This window comes from Chenopodium quinoa, unplaced genomic scaffold, assembly GCF_001683475.1.
Source record: "Chenopodium quinoa cultivar QQ74 unplaced genomic scaffold, ASM168347v1, whole genome shotgun sequence".
NCBI classification, from domain to species: domain Eukaryota; kingdom Viridiplantae; phylum Streptophyta; class Magnoliopsida; order Caryophyllales; family Amaranthaceae; genus Chenopodium; species Chenopodium quinoa.
Genome location: NW_018743691.1, coordinates 2955457 through 2971007, shown reverse-complemented (window position 1 = coordinate 2971007; position 15551 = coordinate 2955457). Strand labels below are relative to the sequence as shown.

Genomic DNA, 15551 nt, shown 5'->3' with positions numbered 1-15551 from the left:
ATGATCCAATTTAGCTAATAAATAAATTTATAATCTCGTCAAAAAAAACAAATAAATAAATTTATAAATATAAGAAGTATTTATTTTGTTTAGTAGTCCATGTAATTCTGTTAAGCCAATGTCCATGAAAAAAAAATATTGTTCATACATATAAGATGAACAATATATTAATTTACCAACTAAATTAAATTAGCACTTAGAGACACATCAAATGAATGATAAAACTAGTAGAAAGTTCATCTCAAACACATGATCACATTGTGTGATACACAAGAATAATCTATAAAAGTGTTTGCAATAACCACTTAGCTTCTTTGACCATCTACACTTTCACATTGTGTGGAATGAGACGAATAGGAAGCCCTTTTTCTGGCTTAGGAAAAGGATTAGCTATTATTTTTTCATCAAGAATTATTTTCTCAAATTTATATCTCTTCACCAAATTGTGCATAAATGCTAGTATCTCCAACCGTGCATACTCCTTGCCGGGACACATCCTTGGCCCTCCCCCAAATGGTACATATGTGTATGGTGCTGGCCCGCTTCTCTCGAACCGACTTGGGTCAAACTTATCTGGTTCCGTGAAATATTGTGGATTTCGATGAGTTGAGTAGGCACTCCAATATAGCTACATCCAACAAAGATAGAGGGGAAACTATTAAATCATACGTCATAGTGTTGAGAGTTTATACGTGTACAATATAAAATATGAGTTTTTTCCCCAATAAAATAGAAATACACACGCAAAAAAAAAAAAAAAAAAAGTTCATCGTGAGCTAGACCAGTGAAAATTTGTGGTAAAAAAAACAAATTTGCCACACTTGTTAGGTAAAGCTACATGGGTCCGGGCCGTCCGACCATACTCAAAATTGGTCTAATCAATCAAGGTGAGCCACATTTTCAAGAAAAAATCAAATTTATGCCTTAATACGTATGACCCGAACCTGTTCATTAGATCTAGAATGAACAAAGTGCACCATAGCACATCTTCAATTAACACTCTAAGGTAGATGTTACAACTTACAAGTGGTTAATTAAAATCTTATAAACATACCTTCCAACCCTTAGGAATGTTGAAACCAGCATACTTGAAGTCAGCCATAGCTTCTCTAAAAGCTCCTTGTAATGGAGGAATTAGTCTCATTACTTCACAAGCCACATTCCATGAGTACTTCATCTTCTGCATATCCTCCCATGTTAACAACTCCCCTGCCGTTTTCGATTTCGCAATCTCCATTTGCTCTGTACAACCCAGGAGAACAGATTAACAACATAATAAACCCCAATTTTCATGATCAAAAGATGCAATAGAAATTTTCATATATTTTTTTCCATGCATCATTTCTACTAGTATATACATACCTTCATAAACTGCATTATATACATGAGGAAGTTCAGCAAGGTATTTGACAATGAAGGTAATGACAATACTAGCAGTGTCATGTCCACCAATTAATAAACCCAGAATTTTATCTGCAATATCCATTTCATTCATATGTTTCCCATTTTCATCTGTTTTTGTTAGCATATGAGACAGTATATCTTGTGTTGGTGTTGCTTTATTATCTGCTAAATCAATCTTCCTTTGGTTAATGATCAATATGAGCTCCTTCCTAATAAACTCGGCGGCCTTAATCGCCTTGTTAAATGGTGTTCCAGGGAAATTAACTGGGATAGATATAACCCCGGAAACCAAGAGGCGAAATGGGTCAGCAAAACGAGCTACATGGGTAGGATCCTCGACACTAAGAAAAATGTGGCACGCGAGCCAAAAGGTATATCTTTTGGCTAATGGGAAAACAATGACGTCGTCTTTGTTTTCCCACCCAGAGGCAAAATGTCTCTGGGCGATGGTATCCATGATACCAACGTATCTTTGTAAGGCCTCGGCCTTTAGAAATTGAGGAAGGAGTTTCCTCATTTTCGTAGACTCCTCCCTAGAGTTAGTTTGGAGGGAACTAGGGAATACTTTGTTTACGGCCTCTGGCCACCAAGTTGTAACAAGCTTGTTCTCGTTTGAGAACAAGAACTTGTTACCCGTTGGGCCGCAAAAATAAGCCACAGGCTCCCCAAGAATGCTCGTCTTAAAGCATTCTTGGGAGTATTTGACCATACGGTCAAATACAAATTTCTCAGGATGGCCTTTCCATCCAGTGGACAAGAACTCTAGCGTCTCACCAACAAGAGGCCATCCCGTCTTTCCTGGAGGAAGGTTTGTCGAGGAGAAAAGGGATCGATGTTTATAGAAAAGGATTTGAAGTAAGAGCAAGACGAGGAGGAAAAAACCTAGGAAGAAGTAACAAAAGAAAAGTTCCATGTTGTTCTATAAGTACTTAATTATTGAATTTGTAAAAATTTGGATTTTTGACTATGAATGTTGAGAAATTAGAAGAAAAAAGAGGTTTATATAAGATTGTTTTGTAGGGAAAAAAATTGTATGGAGTCATTAGTTCACAAGATTGCGGTATCATTAGTCTAACTCAAAATCAATAACATGATGTACTTATATTAATTATATTGAAAATATATGGCGGTGTCATGAAAATCAAAGAAAATGTTGGGTTTGTTTTGTTTTCCCCCAAAATTTATTAATTGATTTAGTTACGTATAGCTGCATGAAATTCTTGGAATGTGAATATCTGATTTTGCATGTAGATCTAAATCCCAAAAATGAAGATCAAATATTTGTTATATGGTCTTTGATTTGGGTGGACTGTATAAAGACTAATTAATTATTGCTTAGTACGTACGTCTTACATTTTCATTTGGCATACTAGTCTACTTTGTTGGATTATTCAATTATTCTAATACACATATCTTACGCAATTATATGACATTTGCAATTCGTACTACCTAGTCAATCATAAGTTGAACTTAGAAAGTATGAAAATTAAAATACGAATAAAATCCCTAACAAAGTACTCACAGCCCTTGTTTGATAAATGACTTTTGGTTGGCTTTTTCATCGGCTTTTGGCTTTTGGCTTTTTCTTTTGGTCAAACAACCAAAATATATGTTTGGTAGCTGAAAAGCCGGCTTTTTCGCCAAAAACAAAAAGCTAGTCTTACTAGCCTTTTGGTTTTGGCTTTTGGTTTTTCATTAAACAAATTACTTTTAATAATTAATAATTGATAAGTAATAACTAATAATTGATAATTAATAACTAATAACTAATAACTAATAACTAATAATTGATAATTAATAACTAATAACTAATAGTTAGTAACTAATAACTAATAATTAATAACTAATAACTAATAATTAAATTATTAATTAAAAATTAAAAATTAACAATTAATAATAAATAATTAATTATTAATAATTGATAAATACAAATTAACAATTAATAATAAGTAATTAATAATTAATAATTAACAGTTAATAATTAATAATTAACAATTAATAATTACATTAATTAAATACCTAGTAGAAAAAAAACCCTAGCCTCTCTTTCCTCTATTCTCTCTCTAAAACCCTAGCCTCCATTGTTGAATTTTGAAGGGGCTTCTATCGGATTTACCGGTGGAAAGCCCCAATCATTTTTTCTTTTGTACCTTTTCTCTTGCTTTAGGTTAATAATAATTCTTCCTCTTCTAGGAGGAATATTTCTCCCTCTAAAGACATGGTTTTTCTTCCTCTTTAGGAGGATTTGGCTCCTTCGAAAGATCGGGTTTTTCTTCTCTCTTTTGAGGGAGGATTAGCTTTTTTATTTCATGGATTGCTATAGAGTTGTTTCATGGGTAAAATTTTGTGCGGTATTGAAAAAGAGATTAATATTTCGACAACCATCGAACGAATCAGAGGAAAATTTTCTGCACGACTACAACAGATCGATAGACCCCCTCGCCGAAGAAGGCTGTAAATCACAGCGATATAAAAGAGGGTATGAAGAATGTACAATTTGCAACAACGATCGTAGCTTTGATTACAGAATGTTTTTATTTGATTCAATCATCATGTATTTGTTAAATCTAAATCTCTTTGTAGATGTCGTATTACTTATTTATGAATCAATTTTATTTCAAAAAAAAAACAAGTAATAATTAATAATTAACAATTAACAATTAACAATTAACAATTAACAATTAACAATTAACAATTAACAATTAACAATTAACAATTAACAATTAATAATTAACAATTAATAATTAACAATTAATAATTAATAATTAATAATTAAGAATTAATAATTATTAATAATTAATATTTAATAATTAATAATTAATAATTAATATTTAATAATTAATAATTAATAATTAATAATTAATAATTAATAATTAATAATTAATAATTAATAATTAATAATTAATAATTAATAATTAATAATTAATAATTAATAATTAATAATTAATAATTAATAATTAATAATTAATAATTAATAATTAATAATTAATAATTAATAATTAATAATTAATAATTAATAATTATTGATTAATAATTAATAATTAATAATTAATAATTAATAATTAGTAATTAGTAATTAGTAATTACTATTTAATAATTAGTAATTATTAATTATTAATTAGTAATTAATAATTAATAATTAATAATTAGTAATTAGTAATTAATAATTAGTAATTAGTAATTAGTAATTAATAATTAGTAATTAGTAATTAGTAATTAATAATTAGTAATTAGTAATTAGTAATTAGTAATTAATAATTAATAATTAGTAATTAGTAATTAGTAATTAATAATTAGTAACTAGTAATTAGTAATTAATAATTAATAATTAATAATTAGTAATTAATAATCAATAATTAGTAATCACTAATTAATAACTAGTAATATAATTAGCATTTAATTTTTAATAATTAATAGTTAATAATTAATAATTAGTAGTTATTAATTAATATTTAATTACTATTATTAATTAGGAGTTAATGATTAATACTTAATAATTAATAATTAGTAATTAATAGATGATAATTAATAGTTAATAATTAACCGTAATTAGTTATTATTAGTACCTAATAATTAATAGTTATATAGTAATTATTAACATATGGTCAAAAAGCCACTACAAACAGCCAATATTAACAGCCAGTCAAACAAGCCAAGTTAAATAGCCAACAACCAATTGTCAAACAAGGCCATAGTCATTGTAACACGAATGTATTTTAAAAAGTAATATTACATCATTATAGATAGAATTGTGGTTAAAAAAAATAGGAATGTACATGGATTGGACTCGAGTCAGGTTTGGATTTAGCCCATATTCTAACACATTTTCATGCGAACCAAATTACATCCAAATCGATAAGGTCTTAAAAATTTAAAACAACGGGTTAGTCGAGCTTATAAAGTTTTTTATCCTCAAATTGTTTCAATCCAATCATTATTTACTATCACATTAGTTAAATAATTAATCACTTACCATCACATAATGATATTCGAAAAAGGTTGGAGTGTTTTTCATAATCTATTCTTTGTTTAGCGATAGTGACCTTCACTCAATAAATGAGTTGTTCGAGAAAACAATAACCTTCTAAGAGAACCAAGTTCAAACTTTTTTTTTTTTTGGTTGGTGGAAAGTTTACTTTCGTGTTCATACTCTGCATGAACATGAACAAAAACATAAATAAGTACTTATATTACTTGGGTCAATTTATTTACATCCTTAGTTGCATGGATGCAATAAGGGTAATAAACTATTAACGAGTCACCTTTGAGATCAAAGCTCTATAGGCTTGACTCGACTTCAACACTAGTTTCGGGCTCAACTCAAGTTCAATGCTTGTTGAACACGAGTTGAGTAAGATACCCTAAACATAAGCTCAGCTTGACTCAATAATCAAATGCTCAATCTACTATCGAATTTACTCGTTTTGATCACATTAATTATTTTAATTGATAACTTAATTCCCTCAAATAAGGCCCTAAAATAACAATAGCCCAAGGCTTAGATGGCAATATATGATTTTAGGTTACAATTTATATATGAGAATAATATTGTTATGAAAAAAATTCAAGCTTGTTGATGTGTCCAATTTGTATAGTCTTTTACCCCAGTCCCTTGGTCATAATTAGTAGTGTTTTTGGCTCTTTAGAGCCACTTTTATTACTAATTGGTGTTTTCTAGTATTTTTGTAGTTTTGCTTGAGTTTTGTAGGAAATTTTACGTTTGGAGCGTTTTCCGGGTTTTTCATGGAGTAACTACAAACATTAGGAGGACACGACTATCTTTGAAGCCCAGGACCGGTTAAAGCCGGTGATTAAGGGCTCGGTGTGTGATACCGGGGCATTTGGACCAAGTATTCAAGACCCGAAGAGGAAATTCGGATTGGGCCGAAGAAGCAAGCTCAATCAAAGTCCAAGCCTCGAGGAAGAGATCGGCCCCGATCAGGCAAGCTTGCGCCCGATCGGGCGGGCGCGCAGAAGAAGTCATCTTGCAAAGCGCGCCCGATCGGGTGAGCATTAGCTCGATCGGGCGCGGCTGCCCAGGAGAAGCGTGGTGAAAAAGGCGGGCCCGATCGGGCGGCCTTTCGCCCGATCGGGCGCGTGTTTTTGGAGGCACCTGATTGCCGAATTCTTAGTTTTTAATTAGGATTGTTTTTAGAGTTGTTTAAGTACGATTTTAGTACGGAATTTTTGTTTTACCTTCTCTTTTAGACTTTCTCTCTCTACTTAGAATATTTTCTCTCTCTACTTAGAATATTTTCTCTCTCTAAAATTCTCTCAACTTTGTTCTCAACTCTACTCTTAATTCCAGATTACTTTGGTAACGATTTCTTTTCTCTTAATCTCAGCTATTTATTTATTCCTTTGATCATGTCTTGTTTTATTACTTTGATTAGCTTATATTTAATTATGTGTGAGTAGTTTTAATTCTAGGGTTTGTGGGGATCCATAAATAATATGAAGGGGTGATTTATTGTTGTTGATTATCAATGTTAGATTAATTTCCTATTGATTGATTTAATGCTCTGTGACTATATTAGGCCTGATCTTTTATGCATGAGTTTGACAATATTGATCCGAGATTCGAGAGATGAGAATTGATGTTTAGGTCTAGTTTCAATAGGCAGTTTAATTTATAAATGGTTAAGTCGAGATTCGAGAGATGAGATTTAATACCGGTAGATTAATTATGTGATTGTAATACGTAGTGAAAGCCCTTTATGATCTGATTAATGTATGCATTGATGATTGATTATTATATTTTACCCTGGAATGTTATTTATTGGTGAACTTATGCCCTAGGTCTTTTATTCATTGTTTTCTCTTTACTCTTAATCTCCGTAGTTTAGTTTTATATCCATATTATTAAGGAAACATTGCTCCCATTAATCTGAACTTTGGCTCGTCCGCCGAAAATAATCCCAACTTTCGTTTATTATCTATTGCACCGAACTTTGGGGGGTATTAATTTTCGTTGTACCCAACTTACCTGCAACCGGTTAATCCGGTCAACATTTGTGTGTTACATTTTTTTGGACACGTGTCACTACATGAATGGTCAAATAAAAAAAATTTAAAAAATAAAACAAAATTTAAAAAAAATAAAACAAAATTTTAAAAAAAAAAAAAAAACCAAAGCCACCCCTTAACGGCAACCACCGTTAATGGAAGTGGGGGAGGATATAGGAAGGGAGGCCGGATTTGGGTCGGAAACGAAGGGGAAGGGGGCAGAAACGACGGGGAGGGGGAAACGGCGAAAACGAAGGGGAAGGGGAAGGGGATTCGGGTCGGAAAACGGCGGGGGAGAGGGGAGTGACGGAGGAAATAGGGGTGGGGGAGGGGTTTTCGGGGGTGGGGAAAGGGGGAGTTTTGAAGGAAGGGGGAGGGTTGTGCGGCAGTTTCCGGGAGTGAGGGACGGGTTTTCGGGGGTGGGGGAAGGGAACGGGTGGGTTTCGAGGTAGGGGGAAGGTTGGGCGGCGGTTTCCGGCGTGGTTGGGGTGGGGGTGTGGTGGCAGCCGCTGGGCGTGGGTGGTTTGTGGGTTTTTTTTTTTGTTTTTTTTTAAAAAAAAATTAAGTCAATCATGCGCTGACACGTGTCTAGGTAACTTGCTACATCAGGTTAGATGACCTGTTGGGTGCAACGAAAATTAATACCACCCAAATTTCGGTGCAATAGATAATAAACGAAAGTTGGGATTATTTTCGACGGACGAGGCAAAGTTCAGATTAATGGGAGCAATTTTTCCTATTATTAAATTGTTACTTAATAATTTAGATTGCTTTAATTAATTAGGAATAAAAAGACTTGTTTCCCTGTGGATTCGACCCTGCTTCCCTTTCTGCATTAGTTAGAGGATTTAGGAATTACTTTTGATTAGGTGATACGACTTTAGCCTGTCACTTGTTCACAAGTTTTCTAATTAAGTAAACTTGGCATGTTATAGCTTGTTATGATCTCGAACTGAACATGAACTTGAGTCTAAGCCCACTCTAGGCAAGCTTTGACCAAGTCAAACATAGAGCATTTCTTAAGTAAATTCAGCCCATTAACACCCTCGAATTAAAAATAGTGTAGAATAGAGGTGTCAATTCAGATGATCGGATCGGGTTTGATAAGATCATGATGGGTCACAACTATTTTTAAAGTTGAGTTATGCTAAATGATGTGTCTATTTTATATAGTATTTTACCCCCGTCCCTTGGTCGTAATTAGTAGTGTTTTTGGCTCTTTAGAGCCACTTTTATTACTAATTAGTGTTTTCTAGTGTTCTCGTAGATTTGGTTGGCTTTTGCAGGGATTTATGCTTTTGGAGTATTTTCCCGAGATATTTAGGAGCAATCACGAGCATTGGAGAAACACGACCAGATTCTATAGGTTAGAGCCATCGAACCGGTGATTAAGGGCTCGGTATAGGTGATACCGGGGCATTTAGACCGAGTATTCAAGACCGGAAGAGGAAACCCAGATTGGCCCGAAGAATTGGAGCCCAATCATAGTCCAAATAGTGGCCCAAGTGAGCCGCCCGGCCAAAGAGGGTGGCGCCCGGAGGCGTGCCCGGCCGGGCAGGAGAAGCTAAGGTTGGTGCCCGGTGACGCGCCCGGCCGGGCGCGATATTAGTATTAGGAAGCAAAAAGGCGCGCCCGATCGTTTTAGTTTGTTTTAACTTAGGATTTGTACGGAGTATAAATACTCCTCGGTAATACGTTTTTAGGACCCTCTCTCTACTCTCTCTCTTCCTCTTTTTCCTTTTTACTCTTTTCTTTACTCTCTTAATTGTTCTCTTAGATTTTCTTTCTCTTAAACCTTTGTTTTTAATCTACTCTTAATTCCAGATTTATTTTGGTAACGATTTCTCTTCTCTTAATCTTAGTTGTTTATTTTATTCCTTTAATCATGTCTTACATCATTGCTTTGATTAGTTTAGTTTTTATCATGTGTGAGTAGTTCTATTTCTAGGGTTTATGGGGATCCATAAATAATATGAAGGGGTAATTTATTGTTGTTAATTATCAATGCTAGATTAATTTCCTATTGATCGATTTAATGCTCTGTGACTAGATTAGGCCTATCTTTTATGCATGAGTTTGACAATATTGATTCAAGATTCGAGAGATGAGAATTGATGTTTAGGTCTAGTTTCAATAGGCAGATTAATTTATAAATGGTTAAGTCGATATTTGAGAGATGAGATTTAATACCGGTAGATTTATTCTGTGATTGTAATACGTAGCGAAAGCCCTTTACAATCTGGTTAATTGATGCATTGATGATTGACTATTATTGATTTTTGATATTGCATAATAATTTATTATCGAATTGTTTTAACGCTTTACAATTATGGCTTGTAAAAGTATACCAATATTGAATTGATGAATCGAGCAGATGTTAATTTGATATTAAAGGCTATTTTCAATAAGAACTTAGATCTAGTAAATTGCGAGAGCCTGTTAGATCTATGTTGATTAATAAATTGCGAGAGCCTGTTAATCATGTTATTTATGCAATGTTAATGATTGATTATTATGTTTTACCCTAGAGTATTATTTATTGGTGAACCTATGCCCTAGATCCTTTTATATATTGTTTTCTCCCTATTCTCAATTTTCGTAGTTTAGTTTCTTATTCAAATATAAATATTGGTTATTTCATAATCTAGATTATTTTAGTTAATTAGGAATAGAAAGATTTGTTTCCCTGTGGAGATCGACCCTACTTCCCTATCTACTTTAGTTAGAGGACTTAGGAATTATTTTTGATTAGGGGATACGACTTTACCCTGTCAAAATTTTGGCGCCGTTGCCGGGGAGACGGTTTTATTTTTATTTCTGATTATTTTTGTAGTCTAGGTTATTCCTTTTTGTCTCAGAGAACATTAGTTCTCTGAGGCGAATCTCATATTTGCTTCTAGTTTTTGTTTATGCCCAGGTGTTCCAGATCACGGTACATCCCATTCGATCCTGAGATCGAACGTTCCTTCCATAGACAAAAAAATCTCTACAAGCAAATCCTGGCGGATTCTGGTGATAATAATAATCACCGAGACCCTCCAACTGGTTCTAGCGATTCAGAGGTATCATCAGATCCAGAATCAGAGATGACAGCTCCAAAGAAGCTTATTAGTGATTATTCACAACCAAAGCTTACGGATTTTCCACATCTCACCCCCCACTCATACTCTGGATGGGGTTCAATTTGAAATTAAACCTCAATTTATAACGATGATAGAGAGGAAGCAATTCAGTGGAGCCAAGGGTGAAGACCCAAATATTCACATTGCCGACTATTGTCAATATTGTAACACCATCAGGCAAGCCGGGGTCACTCAAGACCAAATCAGGGAGATTCTCTTTCCATTTTCTTTAACTGGAAAAGCTAAATTATGGTTTAATGGCTTAAATAGAACTGCACTTGGTATAACTGACTTGGAAACTCTTGTTTTGAATTTTTATAACAAGTATTATCCTGCAGAGAGAACAGCCGTACTACGGAGTGCAATTCAGAACTTTGCCCAAGAAGCCGATGAATCTTTATATGAGGCTTGGGAGAGGTTCAAGGACTTACAAAGAGAATGCCCTCACCATAATTTAGCGCAATGGCAGTTAATCCAAGCCTTTTATAACGGCATTGGAAATTCCTCTAGAATAATTTTAGATTCTGCAGCTAGTGGGAGATTTATGAATCTTAATGTTGATGATGCAGGTCAGGTTATTGAAGACATGGCGATACACAATTCCCAATATGGGAATCCTAGAGGATTTGCTAACAAGGGGAAGCATAGTGTTGACTCTGTATCCTTTTTGCAAGCTTGACAGGGTAAAGTCGTATCCCCTAATCAAAAATAAATACCTAAGTCCTCTAACTAAAGTAGATAGGGAAATAGGGTCGAACTCCACAGGAAAACAAGTCTTTTTATTCCTAATTAGTTATTATAATCTAAATTATCTAAGTAACCAATATTTTTGGGAATAAATTCTATACTACGAAGAATAAGTCTATGGAGAAAAGAAACAATAATAAGGAAGCCTAGGGTCACAGGTTCACCAATAATTAATATTCCGGGATAGAACAAAGTAATTAATAATTAACAATGCACAAATAACATGATTAACAGGCTCTCGCAATTTATTAATCAACATAGATTTAACAGGCTCTCGCAATTTACTAGATCTAAGTTCTTATTGAAAATAGCCTTTGATATTAAATTAACATCTGCTCGATTCATCAATTCAATATAGCTAAACATTCACAATCAAATTACATCTGCTTGATTCATAATCTAATTGCAAAGAATTAAAACAATTCAATAAGAAATTATCATGTAATATCAATAATCAATATTAACAAACTATCCCTTCATATTAATTATGGATCCCCATAAACCCTAGAATGAAACTACTCACACACCATCATAACTAAACCAATCAAGTAAATAAGTAAAAGCATAATCAAGGAAGCAAATAAAATAACTGAAATTAAAAGGGAAGGAATTGTTACCAAAAAGAATTCTGGAATTAATGGAATAATTAAGAACAAAAGTTGAGAGAGAATTTAAGAGAGAGAAAAAATACTAAGTAGAGAGAGAAAGTCTAAGAAAGAAGGTAATCTAAAAATTCCGTACAAAATCGTATTTAAACGTTTTCTAAAACAAGAATTAAAACTAAACTTAATCAGGTCTTCTAAAAACGCGCGCCCGATCGGGCGAAGGGCCGCCCGATCGGGCGCGCCTTTTTCTTCGCGTTCTTCCCAAGCAGCATCACCCGATCGTGCTAGATGCTCGCACGATCGGGCGCGCCTTAGCATGCACAACACTATGGTTTGTCGCGCCCGATCGGGCTAGAGGTTGCCCGATCGGGTCTTTGCTCCCCTTTGAGGCTTGGACTTCGATTAGGCTAGATTTCTCGGCCCAATCCGGATTTCCTCTCGGGTCTTGAATACTTGGTCCAAATGCCTCGGGATCCCAATTACCGAGCCCTTAATCACCGGCTCTCACCGATCCTGGGCTCCAAAAGTGGTCGTGCCCTTCTAGCTTCCGTAGTTGATCCATAAAATTCGGGAAAATGCTCCAAGAGTGCAATTTCCTGTAAAATACAACTAAAACTACGAAAACACTAGAACACACAAATTAGTAATAAAAGTGGCCCGAAAGAGCCAAAAACACTACTAATAACGACCAAGGGACGGGGGTAAAACACTATATAAAATGGACATATCAAAGCTGAACTGACCTCCATTTGCCAAAAATTAGATAATCTGAGCACTGCTAATGTAGCTAATGTTTCTGCAATTAATAATAATTCTAATGAGGCTTTCTGTGAAAATTGTGGTATTGTAGGTCATTGGGAGCAAGATTGCAGGAGTTCCGTGGAGCAAGTTAATGCCTTTCAAGCTTATAGGCAAAATAACCCATACTCCAACACCTACAATCCTGGGTATCGGAATCATCCGTACCTTTCCTACCGGAGTACTAATGTTCAAAATCCACCACCACAAGAACCACAGGCGCCACAGCAACAGCAACAGAAATATTATCATCCCAATGCTAGCCAGAAGAACCAACCACAACAACCCTCCTCATCTTCTGACCCTTCTCTGGTGGAAATTAGAGCAATGTTGGTAAATATGCAAAAGCACATGGAGAGTAGAGATGCGACAATTGATCAAATTCTAGCACATAATAAAATTGTAGATAATCAAATTGCGCAACTCTCCGCTACTCTACAAGCCCGCCAACAGGAAGCTCTGCCGGCACAACCAACCAGGCCTACAGATCAAGCATTTGCAATTACTCTAAGGAGTGGTTCAAACTATGAAGGGCCCCTTATGCCCAGAGTTGATGAACCTGTTTTATTAAATAATGCTAATCTTGATTCCGTTAAACCAAACAATGTAGTTGATAGCCCTGCAGTGCTAAAGGATAGTACTAACACATCTAATTCTACATTGCAGGGTACGACCCTAGAGAAGGTGGCTACTCCAGGCAAGAGCAATAATGCTCCTAAGCCAATTATCAAACTTCCATTCCCCAATCGTCAATTGAAGACAAACTTGGATAAGCAGTTTGGTAAGTTCCTGGAGGTGGTAAAAGATTTGAAGGTAACAGTTCCCTTCACTGAATTAATCAAACAAATCCCCTCGTATGCAAAATTTATGAAAGAAATATTGACGAGAAAAAGGTCTATTAGTGAGGTAGAGACAGTAGCTTTCACTGCAGAGTGTAGTGTCGTACTTCAAAATAAGTCTCCACCTAAATTAAAAGATCCGGGTAGTTTTTCTATCCCTTGTCATATTGGCAATCTCTTTATTGATAATTCATTATGTGATTTGGGTGCTAGTGTTAGCGTCATGCCATTATCTGTGTGTTCCAAGTTGAATATGGGTAAATTAAAAGCCACCAATATAACTCTACAAATGGCCGACCGTTCTTTCAAATACCCCTTAGGTGTTTTAGAGGATGTCCCCGTTAAAGTAGGTAAATTTTATATACCTGTTGATTTTTTTGTTCTCGATATGGTTGAGGATGTGCAAACCCCGATTATTTTGGGTAGACCATTCCTTAACACTGCAGGAGCAATCATAGATGTAAGAAGTGGTAAATTAACACTATCAGTAGGGGATGATAAAGTTATTTTCAATCTTAATAATACCCCTAAAATCTCAATGACTAAGGAAAAATGTTTCAGTGTTAATGTGGTTGAGAATTGTTCTAACAAGCCCCAAGCTCTTGAAAAAGATCCCTTGGAGGCGGTATCTTGTGTTGCATCCCTTTCAGATGAGATAGACAAATGGCAGAAGGAAGTCGATGCAATAGAAAGAGCACTTTACACTGTTGGTCTTGGTTTCGAAGATGAAAAGGTGGAACTGATCAAGAAAGTTGTGCGAATTGAGCCTACGGTAAGTGTTCCGCCAGATTGAGTTGCAAGTGTTGAATGCAGTGACAATTTGAAGCAACCTTCGATCGAAGAAGGATCTTTAGTACGTAGCATTGAAGATCCCCCAATCCAAGTCAAGGAAGATCCATCAGATAAGGCGATTTGGCGTCCCACAGGATATGTCAGGAAGCCGCATTGCAGCCTAAACACCGCTAGACCGGGTGAGAAACCACCCGATCAAGCGTTAGGCCAAAGGTCCTAGTTATTGTACTTGGTAAGAAGGTCGTGCGGGACCTAGATAAACCAGCGCTTTGCGGGAGGCAACCCGTATTTTTGATGTTTTTAGACTAGTTTTTCTTTCCTTTTTTCTTATGAGAGGAGAGATGGGGGAATTTAATGAGTTTTATGAGTGTTTGTACAGGTTTGAAGGAAAAGAGTTAGCCAAATTTTGGAGAAAAGAAGAAAATAATAATTAAAAGATTTAGCCTCGGGCCCGATCGGGCGAAGCTCGCCCGACCGGGCGCGAGAGCACGGCTTCAAAGTAAAGTATTTTTACCCGACCAGGCGATGGGCGCCCGACCGGGCGCGAGAAGCGTCATATATGGACAAAATTGTCCGCCCGATCAGGCAAGCCTCGCCCGACCGGGCGCGAGAAGATGTGAAAAATCGATCGATAGGGCGAATGCCGCCCGACCGGGCGCGAGAGTATACGAAATCGGGTACATCAGATCGCCCGACCGGGCGAACGACGCCTGACCGGGCACGAGAGCTCAGCAATAATTAAAGATCAGATCGCCCGACCGGGCGACTTACTGCCCGACCGGGCGCGAGATACCCGACGCCTCTATTCTTCTTCTTCCTTCGGTTTTCTCATTTCACTCTTATTTCTCCATAACTTTCTCTCTCTAAAACTCAGATTCTCTCTACCTTCTCTCTAAGATTTCTCCTTCATCCCTTAACCAAATTCAAAATTTTTTACATATTTGTAATCCTCTCTTCATCCTCTACATTTCCATATAAAAAATTTTCAGATTTAATTCAAATTAATTTTCAAATCCATTTTCTACCATGGCTTCAAAGAGGGCTAGGTCCATTTTTGGTAGGAGCTACAGTTCGAGGGAGGAATACGACCCAGATTTGCAGCTTCCATACTGGCCGACGATCCGTATTGCTAGAGGTGGCCAGTGGGCCGGGTTGGACCCAGCCCACCCTAACTCGCACGGCTGGTGGGTCACGTGGGTCCGACCCGGTTTCAATCCGGCACAGCCCGGCACAGCTCG

General features: G+C 35.7%; 1 protein-coding gene across 1 annotated transcript; it reads right to left on the bottom strand.

Moving 5' to 3' along the window:
* Window positions 1-198: 198 nt before the first annotated feature.
* On the bottom strand, window positions 199-2522 carry LOC110683677 (beta-amyrin 28-oxidase-like). Its single transcript, XM_021860074.1, has 3 exons — window positions 1363-2522; window positions 1055-1242; window positions 199-628 (listed from the first exon to the last, which is right to left on the bottom strand). The coding sequence occupies exons 1-3, from the start codon at window positions 2315-2317 to the stop codon at window positions 323-325; spliced, it is 1449 nt and encodes a 482-aa protein (XP_021715766.1). The 5' UTR covers window positions 2318-2522; the 3' UTR covers window positions 199-322.
* Between the last annotated feature and the right edge of the window lie 13029 nt (window positions 2523-15551).

Excerpts from the sequence above, each read along its gene's own strand:
- LOC110683677 (XM_021860074.1), bottom strand. The coding sequence starts at position 2,317 with ATGGAACTTTTCTTTTGTTACTTCTTCCTAGGTTTTTTCCTCCTCGTC. Across the intron at positions 1,243-1,362 it reads ATATAATGCAGTTTATGAAG|AGCAAATGGAGATTGCGAAA; the intron begins GTATGTATATAC and ends TGGGTTGTACAG. Across the intron at positions 629-1,054 it reads ACATTCCTAAGGGTTGGAAG|CTATATTGGAGTGCCTACTC; the intron begins GTATGTTTATAA and ends TGTTGGATGTAG.